Here is a 10,375-nt window from a genome sequence, read left to right as displayed (position 1 = left end):
GGTTAGCTACTGCATAGCAATTAAATTGTTGACATGGATTACCAGTTAACTAATGTGACCCATGGCGTTTCATAAAGGGAAAAACAATAATGTCAAACTACTCACTCTCCTATGTACAGGAAGAGGCTAAAAATGATGCTGCTATACTTACCTGTAAACACAAAAAAGAGGATTTTTGTACTTACGTTAAATCCGTTTCTCTGATTCCGTCTGGGGGACACTGCTACCATGGGTTGTGGCGGGGAGCTCTGGAGTTGGCACCTAGCTAGTTAACTTTAGCAACTGCTGACAGACCCCTCCCCTCTACAATCCCCATCACCTCCCAGTTAATCAAAAAGCCCAAAAGGAGAAAAAGGCCAATCAACCAAGAGCACACAGAGGAAAAGCAGAAGGGAGGGATCGCAGTGTCCCCCAGACGGAATCAGAGAAACGGATTAAACGCAAGTACAAAAATCCTTTTTTCTCTTTCATCCAGTCTGGGGGACACTGCTACCAAGGGGAGTTCTAAAGCAGCCCCCTAAGGGTGGGACCGCTCTGAATGCCCTGCTTATAGAGCACTACGAGCAAAATTTGCATCCGCGGTAGATGCAAATAAACTGATAGAAATTGGTAAAGGTGTGGACAGAGGACTAGGTGGCTGCCCTGCAAAGCTGGTCCGCAGAAGCCCCATTTCTCGCTGCCCACGACGCCCCTACCGACCGGGTGGAATGGGCCGTAAGTCTCTCTGGCACAGGACGGTTAGCCCTGATGTAAGCCTGTTTAATGGTTGCCTTAATCCATCTTGCAATAGACTGTTTTGAGGCTGGCCACCCTCTTTTACTAGAATCAAAAAAGACAAACAGAGAATCGGTACGCCGAATCTGGGAAGTTCTCTTAAACATAAATACGGAGAGCCCTAACCACGTCTAATTTCTCCATATACTGCTGATCAGCATGAGAAGCCGATCTAAAGACCGGAACCCCAATTTCTTGGTTCATGTTACTATTAATATGCTAAAGGAGTCTATAAAGAGCATAGACTGGGACAAAGCCTTTGAAGGAAAAAATACGGAAGAAATGTGGGCTGTCTTTAAAATGTTGTTGGAAACATACACGTATAAGTTCATTCCTATGGGAAATAAATGTAAAAGAATGAAGTCTAAACCAATGTGGCTAAATAAAAAGGTAAGGGAAGAAATGCAAAGGAAGAAGCGTGCATTTAAATTGTTTAAGTCTGAAGGGTCAGAGGAGTCCTTCCGTAGGTACAACGAATGTAATAAAAAACATGCAAAAAGGAAATTAGATTGGCTAAATTAGAAAATGAAAGGCACGTTGCAAAAGAAAGACAAACCCCAAAAAGTTTTTTAAGTATATAAATGGCAAAAGGATTAAAAAAGATAATATAGGACCCCTAAGAAGTGAGATGGGTGAATTAATAAATGATACTAAGGAAAAAGCAGAGGTATTAAACACGTTCTTTTCTTCAGTATTTACCAGAGAGGAACAAATGGCAGAAGCAATACATAAAAATGGAAATGAAACCATGCCATTAATTAATACTTGGTTGTCAGAGGAAGAAGTCCAAAGGCGACTGAAGAATATTAAGATAAAGCTCCAGGTCCAGATGGCATACACCCAAGGGTCCTTATGGAATTAAACTCGGAAATAGCTAGACCGCTATTCTTAATTTTCAGAGATTCAATCTCATCAGGCTCAGTACCAAGGGATGCGCGAATAGCAGATGTGGTGCCGTTGTTTAAAAAGGGGACGAGATCACAACCAGAGAATTATAGACCTGTAAGCCTGACATCAATAGTGGGGAAACTACTGGAAGGTATTTTAAGGGACAGTATTCAGGATTACTTGGTACGCAATAAAATTATTAGTGGGAATCAACATGGATTTGTGAGGGATAGGTCATGTCAAACTAATCTAATTAGTTTCTACGAGGAAGTTAGTGGGAACTTAGACCAGGGCAGGACAGTAGATGCGGTCTACTTAGATTTTGCAAAGGCCTTTGATACAGTGCCACACAAGAGGTTGGTTTACAAAATAAGGGTACTGGGTCTAGGAATCAAAATTTGTACTTGGATCGAAAACTGGTTAGAGAATAGGGAACAGAGAGTTGTGATAAATGGAACATTTTCTAATTGGTCAAAAGTCTTAAGTGGAGTACCTCAAAGTTCCGTGCTGGGACCACTCCTTTTTAATATATTTATTAATGACCTTGGTGATGGTTTAGAGAGTAAAGTTTCTATTTTTGCAGATGACACTAAACTCTGTAAGGTAATAAAATCAGAGCAAAATGTAGCTTCTCTACAGAGGGACTTAAATAAACTGGAGGATTGGGCGGCCAAATGGAATATGAGGTTTAACACAGATAATGTAAGGTTATGCATTCAGGGATCAAAAACAAGAACGCAATCTATAAATTAAATGGAATTAATTTAGGAGAATCTATAATGGAAAAGGATTTGGGAGTGCTCGTAGACAGCAAGGGCAAACAAAGTATTGGCATGCATAAAAAGGGGCATAGATGCAAGGGAAGACAGTGTAATTTTGCCACTGTATAAATCGTTGGTAAGACCTCATCTTGAATATGCAGTACAGTTCTGGGCACCACTCTATAAAAAAGATAATTTAGAACTAGAAAGGGTTCAGAGAAGGGCGACAAAATTGATAAAGGGTATGGAGTCATTAAGTTATGAGGAAAGGTTAGCCAGTTTAGGCAAGTTTACTTTAGAAAAGAGGCGTCTAAGGGGAGATATGATTACTATGTATAAATACATTAGGGGTCAATACAGAGAGCTTTCATGGGAACTTTTTACCCCAAGGACCATACACAGGACACATGGTCATCCCCTAAGGTTAGAGGAGAGGAAATTTCACAACCAGCAAAGGAAGGGGTTATTTACAGTAAGGGCAGTCAAGATATGGAATTCATTGCCAGGGAAGGTTGTGATGGCAGATTCAATAGATATGTTTAAGAAAGGGTTAGACAAATTTTTAGCGGAAAGATGTATCCAGGGATACGACCGTTAATTTAAAATGAAGGATAGTAGTGGATATAGGGTAAAAATAGGACTGCAATATTGAGTCTGGGGAGATTTTCACAACTGAAACAGATTGGCGGTTGCTTACTCTGGATTAATTTCAAATATAAGTGCAGGATCGCAGGAGATCCAAAATAGGTTGAACTTGATGGACTGGTGTCTTTTTTCAACCTCATCAACAATGTTACTATGTAAAAGGAAGGCCGAAACAACCTTCGGAAACAAAGAAAGGGAGAGTTCTTAATACCGCTCTGTCCTCGTGAAAAACTAAATATGGTTCTCGACAAGACAGAGCTCCCAACTCTGAAACTCTGCGTGCAGATGCAATCGCCAAAAGAAAGACTACTCTCCAGGTCAGAGACCCAAGATCTGCCGTAAGTATTGGTTCAAAAGGAGGCTCCGTAAGCATCTCCATTACCAAGTTAAGATCCCATGGTGCAGTAGGCAGAACGTAGGGAGGCTGAATATGTAAGACTCCCTGAAGTAAAGTCTTGATGTCTGGCAAATCCGCTAACTTCGGGTGAAAGAAAACTGAAAGCGCTGATACCTGAACCCTTAAGGAACCTAAACGGAGACCCGCTTCCAGACCATCCTGAAGGAAAGCCAATAAACGAGGGAGACGAAACGAGGACATGTGACAAGACTTATTTTCACACCATCTGATATAGGCTCGCCAAATACGATGAGAGCTGAAACTGGTTTTCGAGCAAGCAGCAGAGTGTTCACCACACTGGGGGAGAAACACCTAGCTCTCCAGAGCCTGGCTTCAACAGCCATGCCGTTAAATTCAGCCGAGGTAAATCCTGGTGACGAAAAGGACCTTGCAGGAGAAGATTGTCTCACGAAGGAAAGCCGATGTTCTTGCCCTACCGCCATGGAGATAATGTCCGTGTACCACACTCGACGCGGCCATGCAGGTGCCATCAAAATTACCGCAGACCGCCCTGCCTCACCCATCTGAGTACTTGAGGAAGCATGGGCATTGGGGGGGGAGGGAACAGATATCCCAACCTGAAATCCTATTACATGGTCATTACGTCCACTGCTACCGCTAAGGGGTCTCTTGCCCTTGCGCAAAACCTGGGAACCTTTCTGTTGTGTCTGAAGGCCATGAGATCTATATCAGGAAGACCCCACCTCTGAACTAGGCTGAAAAACTTCCGGATGGAGGGACCACTCCCCTGGCATCATCGCGTTGCGACTGAGATAATCGGCCTCCCAGTTTTTTATTCCTGGAATGAACACTGCCGAGATTGCTGGAACATATTGTTCCGTCCAAGCAACTATCTGAGCTGATACTCGCATTGCAGCTGCACTTCTCGTTCCTCCGTCTGTTGACATATGCCACAGCCGTGGCACTGTCGGACTGAACGGCCCTGAAGGAGGGTTTGTGCCCCCCCGAAGAGCGAAAAGAATTGCTTTCAACTCTAACGTGTTGATGGATAGGGCGGATTCCTGAACTGACCAAAGCCCCTGGAGCCGGAGATGAAGGACTACAGCCCCCCCAACCCTTCAGGCTGGCGTCTGTTGTGACTATGATCCATGACCATGGAGCAAAGGACCTGCCCACCGCCATGTGATCCTGAATCAGCCACTACTGAAGCGATTCTCTCGCATCCGGAGACAGAGAGATCTTCTGGCGATCCAAATGTAGGTGGGATCCTGACCACTTTGTCAAGAGATCCCACTGGAAGCACCGTGAATGAGCCCGACCGAAGGAGATCGTCTCGAAGGAGGCCACCATCTTTCCTAGAAGACACATGCACAAGTGAATTGAAGGACTGGGGGAGGACAAGACCTGAGATGTTATCCTCTGAACCGATTTGATTTTCCCTATAGGGCAGAAACACCTTCTGTTGTTTGGTGTCCATGATGAGTCCCAGGAAAACCATGCGTTGGCACGGAACCACCTGGGATTTCTTTAAGTTTATTAACCACCCATGGCTCTCAAGGAAGGCTATGGTGAGGGATAAGTGCTGTTGTAAGCAAATCTCTGAGGTGGATTTGATGACCAGATCGTCTAAGTAGGGCACAACCTGAACTCCCTTTTAGTGAAGACAGGCTGCCATTACCGACATGATCTTCGTGAAAACCCTTGGAGCCGCGGAGAGGCGATAGGAAGTGCCCGAAACGGATAGTGGGAGGTCCCACTGAGAATCTCAGGAGAGACTGATGACTGCTCCAAATAGGAACGTGGAGGTATGCGTCCTTTATGTCTATGGAAACCATAAACGCGATTCCTTTCCAAGCCGTTTATTACCGACCTCAAAAGACTCCATCGAAGTTTGTCCACTCGTAAGTGTACATTGAGGTTCTTTAGGTTTAAGATGGGTCGAAAAAGAACCTTCCGGTTTCCTGACAAGAAAAAGATTTGAATAAAAACTTTTTTTTACCTTTCTGGTTTTCTGGGACCCTGCAAATAACTCTGTTGCCGAAAGAAGAAAGCGACACAACTCTGTATTGCCTGTCTTCTCTGTGGATCTCAGGGTAGCGGGGTTACAAAGAACGATGTGGAACAGGACCCAGCAGGTCTATCATGTACCCCCTTGATATAATGCCCAAAATCCAAGGATCTTGAGAGGACGCTGTCCACTGTTCTTGAAAAAGAGACAGGCATCCCCCCCACTGTCGCCAACTCCTGGAGAGTAGAGTGGCAGTCAGGACGCAGGCTTCTCCTGAGCCCTGACCGAGAAGCCTCTAGAATTCGGTTGTCTGCCCGGATGACTGGCCCCTAGGAAAGGAGGTCCCCCAAAAAGACTGCCTAAAGGAGCTAAAACGAGGGGTCGGGCTCTGCCTAGTTTCACTGGCAAAAAGGTGCTTTTGCCACCCGTTGCCTGAGAAATACTGTCTAACTCTGGCCGAACAAACCTTATGCTGAAAAGGGAATGGTTTCTAGGGATTTCTTAGATTCTGAATCGCCTCCCAGGATTTCAGCCATAATGTTCTTCTTGCTGAAATTGCCGTAGCCTGTATAGAGGAAGACACAGACGCTGTGTTCTGAGCTGTCTCAAAGATAACCAGATGCCTCTTTCAAATGTAAAGCTAGGGGAAGCAATTCTGAGTTCTGCAAGGCCCCTGCCAGCTGCTCTGCCCATGCTTTCATGGCTCTAGCACCCAAGCTGAAGCAAATGTGGGTCTAAAGGTGGAACCCGCAGCTACAAATATAGATTTTAATTGAGATTCAATTCTGCGGTCAGTGGAGTCCTGCAGTGTTGCTGTGCCCGCGACCGGCAGGATAGTGTGGCGGGCTAAACGGGCAACGGGAGTATCTACTTTAGGGATTCCTTCCCAGCGAGCTACATCCTCTTCCTGTAATGGATACGAGGAGATCTTTTTGGAATAGAAAAACTTTTATCAGGCTGTTTCCAGGCTCCCTCAGCAATAGCTCTCAGTTCTACAGGAGGAAAACGAATAACATTTCTTTTGGACTTCTTAAAGAGACTTCTGTCTATAGACTAGGATCCTCAGACTCTGGGAGGTCCAAGGCCTACTTTACCGCTAAAACTAAATCATCCATACCTTGATATCTGGCGGTATCTTCCTAATCAGACAGTTGAACCTGGTCCTCTTCGGACAAAACCCTTCAGAATCCGAGGGGGGACAGAAGAGGATTAGCAGATCTAAACCGCTTTCTTTTTAGAAGGGCCCAAATCTGGGGATTCAAGTATTTGGTTTAGCCTGTCTACACCTTTTATTAATGATGAGGACCATGCTGGTTCTGTCGGGACAGAGGCCCGATCCCTTATTAGAGAAGAAGGGCCTGCTATAGCCGTTCCAGTAGATGCGGTCGCAGCAGAAGGTCCCAAAGTTGTAACAGCATTATCCGACACAGCAGGAAAAGTTGCCAGCACTTGTCAGTAACTGAGTAGATTTAGTGATAATCTGGGCTAAAGAGGAAACGGACTGTGTCAGAGAAGCTACCCAGGCCGGCTCCTACGTCAGCGGGGCTGGAGTGTGCTGGGTCTCCACAGAGGGGGGCACCCCCCCTTCGCAGTCAGTGCAGAGCACCAACGGGTCATTTTGCTCAAATAGTAATTTAACCTTACATCTAGAAAATGTAAAATATTTAGCCATAGGACCTTTTCCTTTATCTGTCATTTTACAAAGGAAAGAATCAACAAACACACCAGACTTGAGAGAGTGTGAGAGAGACAGAGAAAACACAAGTAATCAACTGATCTATAATAAAAGTTGTACTTGTACTTTTTTTTTTAATAAACAATGATTTTTTTGGGCAAGTAAAGAGTACAACGATATTACACCTACTAGCCACACTTTATAATCAAACAAATACAGTTTTGTAAATGCGCAGAAGACCGGACTGTTCCAATTCCATTGAAGAGCAGGGGAGCTCTGTGTAGCATTAGCTCCCCCTCCTACAATATTTCTGTCTCCTCTTTTTTTTTTTTTTTTTTTTAATTATGCGCACCAGCAGAGTAACGGAGACCTCAAAGTATTAAGGTCTCCTGCAGTGGTTTTGTACCCCGATGCCCCCTCCTATCTGTGAGGGGGGATCTTGGTATTGCCCCCATCATCTCCTCTCTCTCCTCTCTCGTTCACTCCGCGGACCCGAATCTAAGATGGCCGCCGGCTTGTGGATCCAATAATCGGTGCTCTATGCCTGCAGTGGCAGCACCGGTTATCGGGGAGGCTCTGAGAGTGACAGCGGTCGGAGAGAGACCGCATGTCACTGTTTCAGACACCCTTATACTCTGCCAGCGAGAGCCCTCGGCTCTCATCTAACAGAGCAGTGTCTGCGCTGTGATTCTGGGAGTGTGTTCTCTATGGTAGACCGATCCACAACAGTGAGTACGAAATTACAGTCATTGCTCACGACAACATGGCTGATAAAAAGTCGCTAAAGGGACGTCCGCTCTTCCCTTTATTGTCCTAAACAAGGCTAGTGTGTATGCAGTCCATGGGACCATCGAATCGCATGTAAAATCGCTTAGCATAAAAAGATGGGTCGAAATTTCTGTAGTGTGTACCCAGCTTTAGTCAAGTAAACAAAGTCCTTGTGCTTAGGATTCAGAGACCTCTGCTGTTCAGCTGTGGTATGTGCAGCAGAGGAGGGATGGATCCAGAGACATCCAGGTCCCGATTCAACAATCATATCATGGCTCTAGTGAAGGTCATAAATTACTATATTGCTTCCCACACTACTTTGGCCCCCAAACTTTACATTAGTACAATAAAAAGCAATTACTAGGACTAATATAACATTGTTCATATCTTCATAACTGAAGTCTATTCACAGAGCCCATAGTGACACACAGATAATGCTCTAATTCTTGACATGTTGCCAATATCGGAAAATGGAACTTGGGTAAACAATGTGATGCACCCTATATTCAGTCCAGTGTTTGAGGGAGGACAGAAACCTCTTGTGGAGCAGAACCCCTTTTTCTCCATGGGAGGGTTCTGTCCTCCCTGAGCTCACCTTAGGACACCTGCACCAATTGCTCAGTCTTAGTGTAGAGAGGAAGTGTCCAGGCCCAAAGTTCTGTGTTAGAGAGCAGACTCAGTGAGGCACCCAGGTAGGCTCAAAGAGCATTAGACAACCAGGCAGAGAGCTTCAGGAGCAGCCAGGCCTTTACAGTGTGAGTGGCCAGTCTTAGAGAGAGAGAGAGGCTGACAGCCAGGTGGCTACAGTTGGTGTTTCCAAGGGCTTGTGTTCTTCTACAGAGAGAGGACAATAAAACTATATTGCTCAATGTGGGCAGGAAGAGAGATAACATGAGAGATGGTGGGGCTGCATGGAGAAAAGCTACAGAAGGGGAGGACTATTAAATGCTTTAAGTTGATTTTCAGTCTTAGGTGTGTCTTTTGTACTAAAAGAATATTTATCTTGACCAATTGTTATTGGGAAATTCCTTAGTATTGTTATCTTGGGTTTATTTTTTTCATTACCCAACATTTCTGCTTTCAATCTTCTTTTTTCCTAATGGTGTATTATGATTGCACTTTAATTCTGTAGGTTAAAAGCAAGGGGGAGTAATAGTGCTAGCAGGGAAGATCTAAACACTTTCAATGCATTTATCTGGCCCAGTCAAATACATTGTTCTATTATTCAAGTTAGTGTGGGCCTTGGCTCCGAGGCATAGTACAGGAATCATTAACAACAAGTGACCGAATGATTCCTGTAGTAGCAATGTGCTGTCTTCTGTCCTATATAGAAAATATTTACCCACAGAGAACACTATATCAAGCTGCAGGTTTGAAAAAGTGGACATGTTGTCTATAACAACCAATCAGATTCTAGTTGTCATTTATTTAGTACATTCTACAAAATGATAACTAGAATCTGATTAGTTGCATTAGGAAACATCTCCAGTTTTTCCAACCCGCATTGAGAAATTCACCACTATGTCTCCTTTTTGATCAATCTGCAAAAAAACGACCATTTGCGAATTACATATAAACTTTACAGGAATAAATTAAAATATGTTGTAAGCTAAACATTAGCTGTATAGCCAAAATGTTAAATTCACATTTACAAAAAAAAAAATAAAAAAATTCTAACATGATGAAAATCATTCCCCTATTGCCACTCACTGTGCTCATAAGCAGGGTCCAGCTTCTCCTTTTTTACCCTGCGAGAGTCTGTTTCCTTGGTGGACCTGGATCTTCCTTCCCTGTCCCGAGGTCTCTCTCTTTCCCGGGATCTCTTGCGTCTTTCTCGTTCACGTTCCTTATGCTTGTGTTTCTTGTGCTCTCGATGCCGATCTTCCCCTCATGCCGATCTTCCCCTCCGAGTGAAGCATCACGTTCTCGTTCCTTCTCCTTATGTTTCTTAGAAGACCCCATTACTGAGGGAAAAATTAAATATATAATTGATAAATTATAATGACATTTAATATGTACCTGTATAACATATGATGTAGTGAAGTAGTCAAAATTCAAACTTTTTCTTATCTTTGTTTACTGTCCTAAATTATATAATTGGTACTTGTTCATAATGCAGACACCACTTTAAACATGGAGTCCACCAACCTGTCATTTCGGTTATCTTGGGCAGGAAGCTGTTGATCGATTCCTCTTCCCTCTCTCACCACCTCACCCTTCCTCTCCCAGTGTCTCACCACAAGCAAAAAGAACCTAGCTGCATTAACTTGGTAGTAACACATAGGGGCATATTCAATTGTCCGCGTTGCTTGCGCACTATTACCGCTATTACGGTAATAGTGCGCGTAATTACCGCTATTACGGTAATAGTGCGTGTAATTACCGCTATTACGGTATCTTTAACACCGGCTTTCAGCTCGTAGTTAAAACGTAATAACGGTAATACTTTCAATGCCGCGTTACTTTAGAGAGTAACCCAGACAACTGAATATGCCCCA

At 44.0% G+C, this 10,375-nt stretch overlaps 1 protein-coding gene across 1 annotated transcript in view; it reads right to left on the bottom strand.

The window, feature by feature from the left end:
* Nucleotides 1-10,032, bottom strand: part of SART1 (spliceosome associated factor 1, recruiter of U4/U6.U5 tri-snRNP) — a 32,985-nt gene extending 22,953 nt beyond the window's left edge. The window contains exons 1-2 of the mRNA XM_075187430.1: nucleotides 10,026-10,032; nucleotides 9,588-9,764 (exon numbers count right to left, since the gene is read on the bottom strand). Of these exons, the coding sequence (XP_075043531.1) occupies nucleotides 9,588-9,764; nucleotides 10,026-10,032 (184 nt within the window). The remainder of the gene's footprint in view (nucleotides 1-9,587; nucleotides 9,765-10,025) is intronic.
* Nucleotides 10,033-10,375: the final 343 nt, after the last annotated feature.

The sequence above is a fragment of the Mixophyes fleayi genome, chromosome 10, assembly GCF_038048845.1.
Source record: "Mixophyes fleayi isolate aMixFle1 chromosome 10, aMixFle1.hap1, whole genome shotgun sequence".
In the NCBI taxonomy this organism is placed as follows: domain Eukaryota; kingdom Metazoa; phylum Chordata; class Amphibia; order Anura; family Limnodynastidae; genus Mixophyes; species Mixophyes fleayi.
The sequence above is the reverse complement of the archived record's forward strand: the minus strand, read 5'-3'. Positions and strand labels throughout refer to the sequence as shown.